The 14,312-nt window shown below is 47.2% G+C and overlaps 4 protein-coding genes across 4 annotated transcripts; 3 read left to right on the top strand and 1 right to left on the bottom strand.

Annotated features, from left to right (window-relative positions):
• Positions 1–700: 700 nt before the first annotated feature.
• LY89DRAFT_753245 (ankyrin) lies at positions 701–2,953 on the top strand (the record flags this gene model as incomplete). Its single annotated transcript, XM_018221268.1, has 4 exons — positions 701–941; positions 989–1,299; positions 1,417–2,178; positions 2,405–2,953. 4 exons carry the CDS (start codon positions 701–703, stop codon positions 2,951–2,953), a joined length of 1,863 nt encoding a protein of 620 aa, XP_018068255.1.
• Positions 2,954–4,910: 1,957 nt separating this feature from the next.
• Positions 4,911–8,081, bottom strand: LY89DRAFT_784743 (glycosyl hydrolase). The gene is made up of 6 exons (XM_018222815.1): positions 7,909–8,081; positions 7,689–7,863; positions 7,159–7,528; positions 5,888–7,109; positions 5,365–5,833; positions 4,911–5,317 (listed from the first exon to the last, which is right to left on the bottom strand). Exons 1-6 carry the CDS (start codon positions 7,992–7,994, stop codon positions 5,075–5,077), a joined length of 2,565 nt encoding a protein of 854 aa, XP_018068254.1. The 5' UTR covers positions 7,995–8,081; the 3' UTR covers positions 4,911–5,074.
• Positions 8,082–9,276: 1,195 nt separating this feature from the next.
• On the top strand, positions 9,277–11,038 carry LY89DRAFT_590336 (tannase and feruloyl esterase; the record flags this gene model as incomplete). The annotated part of the gene is made up of 4 exons (XM_018209585.1): positions 9,277–10,302; positions 10,346–10,525; positions 10,573–10,876; positions 10,950–11,038. 4 exons carry the CDS (start codon positions 9,277–9,279, stop codon positions 11,036–11,038), a joined length of 1,599 nt encoding a protein of 532 aa, XP_018068253.1.
• Positions 11,039–11,385: 347 nt separating this feature from the next.
• On the top strand, positions 11,386–13,987 carry LY89DRAFT_149451 (uncharacterized protein). The gene is made up of 3 exons (XM_018205387.1): positions 11,386–11,767; positions 11,814–12,615; positions 12,667–13,987. Exons 1-3 carry the CDS (start codon positions 11,678–11,680, stop codon positions 13,815–13,817), a joined length of 2,043 nt encoding a protein of 680 aa, XP_018068252.1. The 5' UTR covers positions 11,386–11,677; the 3' UTR covers positions 13,818–13,987.
• The last annotated feature ends 325 nt before the right edge of the window (positions 13,988–14,312 follow it).

The raw sequence follows: 14,312 nt of genomic DNA, 5'->3' as shown, positions 1-14,312 counted from the left end.
TAATCCTTAACTGACTCAGGCGCAGTGAGATCCTAGATGCTCACGGCTTACCAAAGGTGAAGCGCACATACTGGTTACGAGCCGGTTCTGAAATCCAGCGCATTAAGCAGAATATTCGAGACTCGCGCGAAATCTTAAAGACTCGACTTGAACTGCTTGGGCTGAACGATAGGTAAGCAAAGTTCCTAGTTTCCGCAATGTGGTCATGCTGATTTAATAAACTGCTAGTGAAAATGTGAAAACAAAAGTCCTCCAGATTCAACGCATAACACTGTCACGATCACGTGTATCAGTGGACCTTAGGCTCAGTCAGGTGACAGCGGCTACTTGATAGGAGACCCTAGATCACGTGATGAAGTCGGAAGGAGTCAGCTGGACTCCTTTGCGCTCGACCGACTCCCCTGACTCCATAGCTGAGGAGGGCTATATAGCTTGGGAATAAGCCCTTAGATAGGATCGGTGTGCTCAACTTAGTTATTATTCTTGACTACCATAAATTGTTCTACTCTACTTCATATCACCATACCAACTAGCGTGACAAACACTTACAAGCCAAGAAACCATTCGCGAGCTGGAAAATCGTCAGCGGGAATTGTAACATGAGTTCCGACGGTTAGGAAAACATGCCAAACAAAGTCTGGAGCAAACACAGGCGTATCTCAAGCAAAGAGAAGCAGATATTGATGCCCGCCTGGTCCCCATGCACGTCGAGCAACGCCAAAATTTTGCGGTTCTTCAGGCTACCTTCACGAGCTCTATGCAACCTCTTCATACTCAGATGGAACGGATGTCACTATCTTTGTACCAACAGACTCGAATGCGGCAGCATTTAGTTGGCAATGCTCAAATTCTATTCTACAATCCCGAGACGTCTCGTAATAACTCAACAGTTCGCGTCTCTGCAACTATAGCTTCACAGCAGTGCTCAAGGGGTTGCAGCTGTCAGTGCCATACCCGCGCATCAATTCGTACTGGCATACTTTTCTAGATTACAGTTCATCTATTTCGATGAGATCTTGCAACTACCCTCCCTGCCGAAAGAGCTTGGGCAAGCATCATTTTACTTACTACTTCCCGCCATGGCTGGTCTTAAGGGCAATTGTAGCCTCCGCAAATCTAGACGACCTTTTTGGTGCCGGCGCAAAGGTGTTGATTAACATACCTCTTATCGTCCCCGAGGAGCGTCACCTTGTTTGGTCGCTCGTGGTAGCTGGAAACTTGGAGCAGCTGCGGAACCTACTGGCGGGTGACAAAAATCTGGTGCACGTTAAGAACCAGTGGGGTCAGTCTATAATGCACGTAAGTAACACCTCAAAGCTCCTCACACCCTCTATTTGCAGGATGCGTCTCGATAAGTATGGAAGCAGGAAGTCTGGATTGTGTATTCTTGGCACTAACTATGAATAACAACTGCAGGTCGCTGCTAAAATACATCAGCCAGCTGTCTTCAACTTCCTCATCTCCATCGGTATGGATGAGCATTCTCCAGATGAGAATCAAAAGACAGCCGCCACTACCGTCTTAACGCGGAGAGGGAACCAGGAGTATACACTTAGAATCGATGCAGACGATTTGGCTAACCGCCTTGGCTGGACACCTTTGCACGAAGCAGCTGCGCTGACCCGAGAAGGACGAAAATTAGCAGAAGCCCTTCTTCTGGAGTCCGAGTATGTCGATATCAATAGCAGAGATGCTCTTGGCAGAACACCTCTGCATTGGCTAGCCGAAAATGGCGAGGCAGACGCCATACGACTCCTCACCCAAGACCCATGGAGAGCTGATGTTCACATGCGTGACAATTGCGGATTCACGGCGTTGCATTGTGCGTGCTGGGCTGACGATCTTGAAAGCGCGGCTGTACGCCTCGAGGCAGGCAGCAACGCTAATGCGCAAGATAAACATGAACGAACTCCCTTGCTTCATTTTGATAATTACAAATTGCTAGACCTCCTGCTTGAGAAGGGAGCGGATGTGTATATCGCTGATGATGAGGGTGCGAATATTATGCACCATGTTGCTGTATCTAACCAGGCTGTTCTAGCAAAGACTTTGCTGGAACGGTACGGCCATACGCTCTGCATTACGAACTATAATGGAGATACGCCACTCGGCTTGGCTATTCAAAATAATAGCCTGGAGGTTCTGGAGGTTTTGCTCCCATTTTTGGAGGATTTCCCGGTAAGTAGCCAATTTTCATTTCTCTGTCACGAACAGAAGGAGCAAAGAGGCTCGACCTGCGTCATGCCTTGAATGCCGGTTGACTAAGAAGCGAGCGGAAAATAATATCCATGCGATAAAGACTGACAACTACTGCGTTTCAACCCAACCAGTCACATCTTAACCAATCATTTCTCTCTGCACCAGTTTTCATAAAACTTTCGACTCTAACACATCCCTCTTATAGATAGAAAAAGTAGGCATGTCCAACATCCACAAGAGAAACCCCCTCCATCTCGCAGCCTTACACGCAAGCACCGAGGTAATGGAAATGCTTACCTCCGCCAATCTCTCCGTCCTTAAAGGGATATCCGATGCCCCAGACAAAGACGGCCATTCACCAAATGTATGCTTTGTAAGATGCCGCGGTGCGCATTGTGCTGTTACAAGAAAGGAATGGGATGTGGAGAAGAGAGTTTGGGTTAGGTTGATGATGTTCGCAAGAGGGGAAAGTGTTGCTGTTGATGATGAACATGATGAGACGGAAGTCAGGTTTGAAGAGGATGCTTGCAAGAAGCGTAAGGACTCGTTTTGGGATGTAACCGATGAACATGAAGAGAATGGAGTGATGTCTAAAGAAATTTGTGATAAAAGCAAAGAGTCGTCTTTTTTGGTTAGCGAGACGGGGTGTGAGACTGATAGTATGTCAGAAGAGGAAGAGGAATTTGCAGATGCAGAGGATTGGAAAGACACGGAAGGCTGGCCGCAAGATACTATTTACGAGACAAGCAGCTAGAGCTTGGCCGGGGAGCAAAAGATCTAGGAACTTAACTTAGCCAGTTGTGACGGGTTGAACCCGATATTTGGCTGCACTACTACGTAGTGCAGCCTGCACGTGACTACGCGGGCCTGCACATGACTGCGCGACGCCAAAGCGCGCGGGCCATTCTACGAACCAGCGAGAGCCCCTTTTAAAAGAGCTCCTCGTACAAGATAGAACTCTTCTCTCTTTAGTTAATTCTTTTTGTAATACAATCAAGTTCTTGCTTTGACTCATTGCATCCTGTGATGGGTTGAACCCATTCTGTGGCTATGCCCCTAAATGGGCATAGCCGTCACGTGAGCAGACGCTCGGGCCTTGGCGCCCTCACAAAAGGATTTCTCCGGGGAGAATCCTTCTTTCCTTAACTAGTTCTTTTTGTAATACACATAGCTTGTTACTTTGACTCATTGTATCAGCCTGTGACACATCCAACCCGTGACACCAGTCAATGCAATTCTTAATAGTGTCACAGTGCTGGTTTCAGTCCTATCACGTGACAACTCACCGCCTGGCAGAATCCTGTATATAAGCACTCCTGAGAGCTGTCCTCAGCTCTTCACCTTAGTATTCTAAGAATGGATCACCTCTTGCATCTCAACCTGATCTGGTCTGTCACAAATAGATTATTATAAAATAAATTATAATAATTTTTTATATATATAATAAACGACTTTGTAAGGGGCTACGCTAAGAGGGAACACTTAAGACGTAGGCAGTGGGTAAAACTGTCGTTGAATTCGATGAAGAACTGAAAGGTAGCTAACTAAGGCTTTATATACATAGGATCAGAGGCTTCGTAGAAGCCTCGGCATAAGCTAATTGTGACAGCACGGTGGGAAGCTCAGTACGTAGACGAAGTATCGATTCGGCTATCTCTTAGAATCTAAAGGTAAAGAAGAGAAGGGGAATGAAAGAGGAGAAGATCTAGATATATATATGCCAGGGGAAAGGGATGTCATGTGAGGAGCTAAGCCCCAATAGGCTTAAAGCTAGGGAACGCCACCATTCCCGGCCTGACCTTTGTCGCGGGCGATTAGGCAGGCGATTAGGTCAGGTGACAGGCGATTAGCCAGGCGATCCAGGTGGTCCGTAACACTAATTACCATAAGATTAAAGTCTTAGATCGGAGATTGCAACTCGTAAAGAAAATAAGGAAGCTAGTGCTTAAGCGAGGCGTAGCCGAAGCATTATGGAGTTCAACCCCTGACAGACTTAATAATAAAATTTTAAATATTAAATTTTTGAAAAAAATTTTATTTAAAAAAATTATTATACGAAATTGTCACGACTCTCTCCTTACCCTGGTAAGGTCACGTGGGTTGGTATGGTGAATGAAGTAAGATAAGGCAATGATATAGTAGTTAGGAAAACTTAATCAAGTTGAGCACGGAGTTCCTCCCTAGTGAGTGACAACTCGCCGCTATATAGGACCTCCGTTTCCTGGATCGTAGTGGATCGCTCGATCCCCTATGATCCCCTATGATCCACCACGTGACCCAGGGCCCACCATAGGTCGAGATTCCCCGCTTGCCGAGCCCATGGTCCACTAGTCCCGTGATCGTAACAGAAATTTTTTTTTTATTAAATTCGAATTTATAAAATTATTTAAATAACGTATATATAAAATTATTAAAATTTTATATTTATAAAACGTTTATCGAATAATTAAATTTGCGTTTTCGTTTATTAAGCAATTAATTAAAACAAAAATTTAATGCCGACTTCATGTTACGACCACGGGACTAGTGGGCCTCAGGCCGCACGGTGGGTCACGTGATGGAGTTTTACTCCCCCATAAAACTCCAAAGAACAGTAAAACTCCAGGAGGGGGTTTTACTCCACGACACTCAAGTTCTATATAACTCCGGGTTGTCACCCATTAGATAGGAGCTTTGTGCTCAACTTGATTAAGTTTTCCTAACTACAATATCATTGCCTTATCTTACTTCATTCACCATACCAACCCACGTGACCTTACCAGGGTAAGGAGAGAGTCGTGACACTTCAACGCTGCGAGCTACAAATAAAAGTCTTCAAACAACAGGTCGACTTGAACGTTTTCTAGTTTTTGTAGTATTTACTCTTGGAAACAGTTCAAGAAGATGCCGTCGTTGCCGTGGGGCTCGACGAAAGAACACCAGACGTGATAGCCGGATAGCCAGTCAGAAAACAAGTACATGCCGAGCTGACACGACTAGGAGAACTTCCGCAATTGGCGACATAGGTTGGAATGGCCGTTGAGGCAGTGACTGTCTTTTCCAGATACGTAGTGCAGAATGCCGATGCGGAAGCAGAATACCTCGCATCCCGTAAGTTTCTGAGACAATTGTCGCTAGTCTGGGAAGGATCAGTATATCGAGTGTCTGAGAATGGAAAGAGCTTACGCAAGTAATTGGCTCTGTTGCTGGACTTGGTGGAACAGGACCAGTCGCCCACTGCACAGGATTTGGCCCCAGAACAAACTCCATCGTGCCACCATTCGCGAAAACATCATTCCAAGTGAGCCAGTTTTGGGTCCACTGCTGGCCGTTTACCTTCAAGCTCTGAACATAGAAATCTGTGTCGCCATTGCCGTCCCCACCTGTACTTGTGATTTGCAAAGTCTTACCATTGCCAAGGTTAATTGTCATGGATTCGAACCATGGGGAGTGGATCAAGAATGTGGTCTGTCCTGTTACCGGATAAAGACCAATCATGTTCCATAAAAGCCACGTCTGCATAGCTCCTGCATCCGAATTTCCTGGTAAGCCGCTGACACCAGTGTTGTAATCTCCTTTGGCGACTTTGCGAGATTGGTAAACTGAGCGGTCTGGACGATTGATGAAGTTGTAAAGATATGGGACGTTGAATGTCCTGAAATTGGTCAGTAGAAGTTATGATGCAAGGACAAGGAACCCAAGGACATACGGCTCATTGGTGGAGTCAAAAATGATTCCAGTAGGGTTGTTCGGATCCGCACCAACTGTAAACATGGTTTCGAGGCGAGAGTAGAATGTGTCTGCCCCTCCCATCCACTCTATAATCTTTGCTATGTCGTGAATATCACCCCAGGAATATTCCCAGGAGCTAGCTTCATAGTATGGGTCTCCCCAGTAGCCGGAATCTGTCAATGGATCTGTAGCAATGAAAGAAGTGAGATTCCTTGGCACGATGAAGCCGGAGTAACCAATAGACTCGAGATCTGGGTTCCAGTGATTTCTCCAGTTCCGAGATCTGTTGAGATACTTTGCTTCGTCATCCGTCTTACCTAGACCTCTTGCGACCTGGTACAGACCAAAGTCATTGAAGGCATATTCGACAGCGCGTGATGCGGCTCGAGTGAAAGCTGGAGTGATGAACCTATAAGCGAGCCAATCTGGTAGAGCACCACGACCTTCCGCGGTAGAAGCCTCGGGAGCCATTGGGTCAGGGGGAACAGTATTTGGAGGTTGGACTTCAGCGTCTTTGACCATCGCAGCATAGCCGTCTTCCCAATTTACCAGACCTCGAACGCCCTTCACGTATGCGTCGGCAAGAACGTTATCCGCATTTGAACCTCCTTGTGTCCGGCCGTTATAGTTCGAGGATCGAGCATCTGGCATATAGCCATCATGTCTCCAGATATCGATCAGGGAACGAATGTGCTCTTCGTACACAACAGGATCCAGAACTTGTAACAAGGCAGTTGAACAACGGAAGAGGTCCCAGAAAGTGAAGATGTCTGAATAATACGGCTCGGTGGAAGTCCATCCAGGATTCTCGCCAGTTTGGTTGGTTGGCAGCAGATTCATGAAGTACAGAGAAGTGTACAGCAGTTCAAGATTCGAAGTATTGGTCGTGGTAGTGGTGATCTTGGAGAGAATTTGATTGTTCCAGGCAGTCTTAGTACCTTCAATAACGGACTGGAATGGAGTTCCGGCTGGGATTTCTTTCTCGAGATTTTGGCAAGCTTGGACATTGGAGATCCAAGAAATGCCAACTCGAGATGAGACGGCAGAAGTGTTGAAGCTGTATAAACCACCAACTGCTGTGGCCCAAGAGCTGGAATTGGCAGAATTTGAGGGCTGTAACACGCTGCCACCAGGAACCGTGCCGTCGACAGTGTTGGTGTAAGCATTTGCAGCCGACGGAGTCACATTGAAATAGCCACCTAAGATCATTAGTAGGTAGCGATTTTGAAGCTTGGAATCTCAACTTACAGGAATAAATCGTCCAGTCTGGAGACCTGTTCCATCCATTGTTATATATCCCAGAGGCTTCATAATGACCGTCATCCATAATCGAAAAATGGCCCCCAGCATATCCTTGACCTAGCCCTTGACCTCTGAAAGAAGGTAGCACATGACTCATATCAATCAGAATATTGTTTCCCGTGCTTCCAGCTGGAAAAGTGTATTGATACATGCCAGCACGCGTGGCTGCTGCAAGTTCCACTACCACATTTTGAGCCGTTTGAGCTCTGTAATACCCCACAGACCCTTGATCCGCGGTAGCTCGTCCAACTGTGATGTTCGACAATGGATTGCTGATTTTGCCAACCAATGGAAGCTGAGCAACAGTACCGTATTTCTGTAGGCATATCAGTACGATTTCTTTTGACAGAGGTCTGACAACCAAGGAGCTCGTCCGAGGATCTAAAACATATTTCCTTTGGTGCGCAGCTTTTGATGATAATCTTTGTCATCTCGGCTCCTAGAACGCATACAAAACAAGGGCAGAAGTCACGTACGGGAGCTCCGCCTGTTCCTTGCTCATGCATCATACTGAAGCCGGAAAAGTTGCCATTGGGAAGATAGCCGGAATATGAATCGGTGCCCGTGACCAAGAGGTCAGCTCCTAGTTTCACCATACCAAACGGACGAGCAACTCCAGGGAAGTCATTCCCACCATTTTGAGTTCCAGTCCTAGGCCGATCAGCAAGAAAGTATATTCTGAGCATTGTGACTTACAAGACGTTCACATATTGGGTATAGTCGGTTGTCTGCGCAAAACTTCTCAATGCCAAGAGTGGCAAGAGCAACAACGCGTCGAACATCCCAAATAATGATACTGAGTGAAGTCTCTCCAATCGGTCTTCGAGATCAGACGAGAGAAAAGAGCCATCTTGGGATTATATAGGATCAAGGGTCGTTGTGGCATGGTCGGTCGCACTTGCTTCTTTAGCCTCACGGAACAACAGATCCTCCCTTGCACATACTTACTTGTAGACACACTGCATCCTTAGAGAAGATGCTGCAGCCGCCGACGACAATGGAGAGTGGATTATTTCTGTTGAGTGCGGGGCAGAAATTGGCATCGACAGGAGAATTGCTGCATTGGTGCATATCGAATTTGACCAATGATCGAACAAAACCTGGGGTCGTGTCTTCTGGGGGAGACACGTGATGCCATGGCCTTTCTCTGAATATCAGAAAGTCGAGGCAGGTGCGTGTACTGCGATCAAGCTTATTTGAACTTAATCGCAGGCAGCTTTGAGGCAAACAGCCAGAGAGCCGTTCGGAATATTAAGGTTGACGGCATATGAATGGCAATTCAACAGCCTAATTGTGGACTACCATTCCGTACTTCGAGAAATGAACGAGATCACTTGGGCCTGCTTCAAAGCGACCGTGAAGACTTCTTCCTCTGCATGCTACGCGACTATTAAGAGGAAGGAGAAAATTTGTGAGCTTCGGATGTGTTCTGCAGTTGAAATATCGATAATGGCAGGAAATGTTCCGAAAGACCTATAGCTAAAGAGGTCTAGCGTATAATTACTCAGCGAGTCCTTCAGCTCATCTTGACTCCTCTCTCGTCTTCTTTCCATGCCCGACATAAGAACAGCATGTATTTATCTCCCCATGCTATCTGCTCCACGTGTAGCACGTTAAAGTTTAGTTTCTTGGCACGATTCCTTGAAGCAGCTGACAGTCTCAACCATTCCCCTTCTAGCATCCCGTGGCCTACGGCATTCCCTCTTCAGCCCGAAAAAAAAGGTTCACAGGATCGGCACTAGATATTATATCGGACGCTTCTCACAGTCGGAGTGACGCCGAGAGAGAGCCTCATGACATCAATCTCTGTTACCGCCTTTTAAGGTAATCACTTTGGTGGGACTTTTCTGTGCCGATCCAGGGCTTGGCTGTTCAAAATGCGGGGTGCGGCTGTGGGGAAGAAGCACTTTCTCCAAAATCCAGCGAGTGCTGTACGTAGTAAATGCTATGATCCCCCACTTTCCAGATTCACTACGATGTGGACATATAAGCCCAGTTTCTGGAAATGGTTTTCGGGAATTTTAGGTAAGAGACTTGTTTGTGTCCAACCAGTTTCTATCTATCATGGCTGTTTTCAGCTTTACCTCTGTGTTTTTTGCTTTCTGCTGGCTTATAAGTCAAGTAGGAGGTTCTGCTATCTGCAATTTTACAGCTTCAAGCCTTTCCTTCGATTCAGACACAACAGTACTCTCCACGACTTTCTACTCAAATGGCTCTACGATTCCACTTCCAGGCACGGTAGCATCATGTGCCATCAACTCTACAATCGCAACTGGTGATCTCTGCAGAATCACTCTCAATGTACAAACAAGCTGCATGTCTTCCATCTTTCTTGAAGCCTGGCTCCCCACGAACTGGAATGGCCGTTTCCTAGCTTCAGGCACAGGAGGCATTGGGGGCTGTGTCGATTACACCGTTCTCCAATCTGGGGTCCAGCAAGGCTTTGCGACACTGGGTCAGAACGCTGGTCACAATGGTTCTACAGGCTTTGACTTTTTTCTCAATAATCGGGAATCGTTGATTGACTTTGGCTACCGATCTACGCATATCGAAGCCGTGACTGGAAGACAGCTCGTCGAGCAGTACTATGGCAAGCCTGCAACTAAGAATTACTACATGGGGTGCAGTACAGGCGGCAGACAGGCTTTCAAAACTGCAATGATGTATCCGGAAGATTTTGATGGCATGTTGGCAGGCAGTCCTGGTGTCGACTGGCTTCGAGTTGTTAGCTCAAAAGGTATTCTCGCCGGAAGAATTGGCTGGCCCGATGTCTCAAGTCCAGCTTATCTGAGTGATGATCAATGGACAGCTATCGTGGCAGAACAAATCAAACAATGTGATGGACTAGATGGAGTTATCGACGGAATTTTGGACGATCCAACAAAATGCGGATTCAACCCGGAAACCTGCGCTTGTGGAACTGGAGTGCTCAATAATTCTGTATGCTTGAATCCGTATCAAGTCAACAGCGTTCGTCAAGCATATCTTCCCATTGCCGATACGAAGGGTGACATTGTGTATCCTGCTTGGGACTATGGCGTTGCTACGGATGTGTTCTCAAAGTATCCAACTTCATACGCGATCTTGTCGGTGAGTTTGCAACCGCTTTTGATGATCGCAGCTAACAGGACAGGACTACTTTCGCGGAGCTATCTATAATAATAGCGATTGGAATTCATCAGACTTCACAGCCGCGGACATGGACTTTGCTGTGAAAGTCAATCCGGGCAGCGTCAACACCGGAGAAAGTGACCTCTCTGCTTTCTTTGCTCGAGGTGGAAAATTGATGGCATACCATGGGCGAAACGACAATGTATGCTCCCTTTCCAAGATATTTGTTTTTGCACTGACAGACGCCAGTCCGTAACCTCTCGCAATAGCGAGAACTATTTCAACGATGTCCAACGAACATTGAATCTTACCATAACGCAGATACACAGCTTCTACCGCCTCTTCTTCATCCCAGGGATGCACCATTGTACCGGTGGCCCCGGGGCTTGGGACATAGGGCAGAATGGACCTGTACCCACCGACATGCTGACTGTACAGGATAATGCGTTGATGTCGCTGGTTGAATGGGTTGAAAGTGGCGTCGAGCCGGAAAGCTTGGTGGGGACGAAGTATACAGATGATAATCATTCGATGCCTGTTCTGGCGCAGAGAGGTGAGCCCTATCTTATATGTTCTCAGAAAACTGGTCTAGTTGCCTGATGACCACTGTAGCTGACTTGAGGTAGCTCATTGTGTGTATCCTAATGTCAGTGTCTGGGATGGTATCGGAGATACAAAGGTTGCATCAAGTTGGAACTGCAGACTGCCTTCATAACGAGCTCGCCAACACGCAGTCATCCCACTGCCTACGGTCACGTGGGTTTCGAAAGACCGGGGAGATTTTAGAAATTCTGACTAATGTTCGATATGAATCATCTTGTCCCATTAGCTGGAGTGTAGGTGGTTTGCAATTTTGCATCACTAGGCAGAGGGCACAGGAAGTATATATTCTGTCAACGTGCATTTCATATCTTCTCGCCCTCGGCAAAGCAGGCCACAAGCTCGAAGAACAAGCTTCACGTCAAAACGTCCACCCCACTTTCATCACGAAGCAGGCAAGTGCGCCGTCAGGAACGAATCAAATGGCTGTATGCTAAGGTTAATATGGACAAGCAATTTGTCGGACAAGAAAGCGATATGAACAAAACTCGTATCTGCACCCGCACGGCGCAGCACCAAAATACCCGTTTGCGATGTGGCAGTGCTTCATTCAGGGGTAAATAATCGAAAGGTTGGGCTTAGCGTTTACTCACGAAACCCCGACGCGTCAATTTGATGTCATGTTTCCTTTTCATCTCATTTGTATTCGATGAAGACATCGTGACATTTGGTGCTTCCATCTCTTCTTGGGATTGTTGCTGCATGTCTGTAGCTGTGTGGCGTTCTTGCACGTGGTAGTAGTGAGCCCGCGAGTATGGCACTGGGATTGAGGTCCCTTCTTGGTGGGGTCGTGATCTTCTTGGCTGCCTTGGTCTCTGCTACCGTCGATCCGGTGGTCATCAAGGTGAGCTTCAAATGTCCAATTCGGTATCTTGTCTGACGGCCATAAGGGATCACATTTCTTCTACCAAACCAATGGCTCAGAATTCTTTATTCGAGGCATTACCTACCAGCCTCCATCGAATTCGACGCCCATCGACCCGCTGTCAGTCTCTTTAAATTGCATGCGCGATATTCAATTCCTCAGCGATCTCACCACCAACGTTATCCGAGTATCCTACATCGATTCAGCTTCCGATCATTCAGCATGTATGACCGCTCTCCAGACTGCTGGGATCTATGTTCTCGTGGACTTGCCTGGAACGGCCACCATCAACAGCACGAATCCAGAATGGAATCTAGATATATATGGAGCTTGGGTTCAAACCATAGATGCGATGGCTGGGTTCACGAATGTTCTAGGATTCTTTGCTGGAGATAATGTGGTTACCAATAGCAGCAACTCGCCAGCCGCGGCATTTGTGAAGGCAGCTGTGCGGGATTTGAAATCATATATCGCAACCAAGGGCTACCGGCCGATCCCAGTTGGCTACGAGATGAGTGCTTCGGACAATTATGATGTTGCTTCTCTATACATGACCTGCACCAATTCCTCTCAATCGATCGACTTTCTGGGCATCTCGGACTTCAATTGGTGTACGAACAACACTTATGTTAATTCCGGTTATGAGAATATCATTAACCAGTATGCTACTTATACTGTTCCAGTCTTCTTCGCGGAGTATGGCTGTAAGGACGTGGCCACCGTTCCCAGAGAGTTCGATGAAGTGGCATACATATACGGAACTCAGATGACGAACGTTATTAGTGGAGGGATCGTCTACGAATACTTCCAAGATGACGAGAACAAGGGTAGCTCATTTCCTCCTCTGTGATATCTATATATCTTGCTGACTGGACTAGGACTCGTCTCAATAGTTTCAAATTCCGTGGTCAGCCCCTTGCCGGACTTCACGTCATACTCTTCACAAATAGCCAAGATCACACCATCTTCAACCTTCGCGTCAAACTACACGGTCACCAATACCATCACCCAGAGCTGCCCCACTACCGCTTTCTCTGCTTCGCCAACTTTGCCACCAATCGTCAACAAGGACGTTTGTTCTTGCATGGTAAACTCTCTACAGTGCGTTGCTAGATCACCCCTCAACTCCTCGACCACAACATCACTACTTGAAGGGATATGCGGAACCAACTCCATAAACTGCCCGGCGTTGCACGGAGATGGAAGCACAGGAATCTATGGATCGTACAGCATGTGCAATGTCACGGAACGACTTTCTTGGGCTCTCGATATGAAGTACCAAGACAACTTGGTTGGATGCACCGACGATCCGGATGCGACGACTCAGGAGACCGACGAGTCCTATGACTGCGAAAATGTCTACGAACAAGCTGGAGCGGTCGGGACTGGGACTATTACTTCGTTTCCCACTTTGACGACAGCAACGAACATAGGATATCCGTCAGATTCCCTCACGCCATCATACTATTATGGTGACGATTCGAATTCGCTCAGTGGTGGTGCCATAGCTGGTATTGCGATAGGGAGCATCCTTGGAGTTGCTGCCATAGCCTCTGGATGCGCATGGTTCTTCTGCTTGCGAAGACGAGGCTTCAAGCGCCAGAACAGCGAAAGCAGCAACGGAAACCCACGAAATTCGACACCAGCCGACCATCTATTTCCTCCGCGCAATATGCGAGGAGGTAGCGCCTCAGTCATATCCGATGATTCTCGAGATATGTCAGAACTGCCACAGTTCGATGGGAGTTATATAGGCCAATCGTCCACGCAATGGAGTCGTACTGAACTGCATAGTATTCAATCCGAGGTCCCAGCTGGATATAGATCAATTATTGAGCGAGACGCGGCGATTTCGGAAATGCATACGCCGGTATCGAGGGGTTCAGACCTGGAACATCCGAGTCCTGTTATTCCGCCTTCGCCAATGGGATCTGAGAAGGAGCTGCCGGCTTTTCGGACGAGGATGGAGGACAAGTCGTTGCCGAGCATGAAGTTATTGTCGCCCATGATTAAAGTTTCGCCTGTATGAAGATGAACGATGAAAAGGATGAGCAACCAAATCCATCAACCGGCAACAAAATGGTATAGCTGCGGAAACCTTCCAGGAGTGCCGAGATATATATTGCAAGACCAGCAAGCGAGGAAGACAGAGATCGGCCACTCACTCGAGAGAAAACAACAGCAAATCATTCGAGGAAAGTATGTTCCACTTCGTTTCCGTAACTAGATCGGGAATTAAGGTTCAAACGCCAGCAAAAGTAATATATCGAGAGGCGTCGCACCCCTGGTCGACGATTCTTCCATATAGCCTGTCCTGATCTAATTCAACATTCCCCTCACACCTGATCGGCACCTCACCGAACACACCATATATCTCGAAGACGATACTCCAAGTTCAATCATCTCAAAGTACGCCAGCAAAAATGCAACTTACACACCTCCTCCCAGCCTTCCTAGCATTCACAAGCGTCCGCGCAGCACCACTCGATCTCGACACGCCGATCGCGCCATGTCCTGGGCTTGC

Source organism: Mollisia scopiformis (assembly GCF_001500285.1).
Source record: "Mollisia scopiformis unplaced genomic scaffold LY89scaffold_18, whole genome shotgun sequence".
Lineage (NCBI taxonomy): Eukaryota > Fungi > Ascomycota > Leotiomycetes > Helotiales > Mollisiaceae > Mollisia > Mollisia scopiformis.
Note: the sequence above shows the minus strand (reverse complement) of the source record. Positions and strands in the feature narration are given on the sequence as shown.

Excerpts from the sequence above, each read along its gene's own strand:
- LY89DRAFT_149451 (XM_018205387.1), top strand. The coding sequence starts at position 11,678 with ATGGCACTGGGATTGAGGTCCCTTCTTGGTGGGGTCGTGATCTTCTTG. Across the intron at positions 11,768-11,813 it reads TCGATCCGGTGGTCATCAAG|GGATCACATTTCTTCTACCA; the intron begins GTGAGCTTCAAA and ends GACGGCCATAAG. Across the intron at positions 12,616-12,666 it reads CCAAGATGACGAGAACAAGG|GACTCGTCTCAATAGTTTCA; the intron begins GTAGCTCATTTC and ends TGACTGGACTAG.
- LY89DRAFT_784743 (XM_018222815.1), bottom strand. The coding sequence starts at position 7,994 with ATGTTCGACGCGTTGTTGCTCTTGCCACTCTTGGCATTGAGAAGTTTT. Across the intron at positions 7,864-7,908 it reads ACCCAATATGTGAACGTCTT|GACTGGAACTCAAAATGGTG; the intron begins GTAAGTCACAAT and ends TGATCGGCCTAG. Across the intron at positions 7,110-7,158 it reads AGACTGGACGATTTATTCCT|GTGGCTATTTCAATGTGACT; the intron begins GTAAGTTGAGAT and ends TAATGATCTTAG.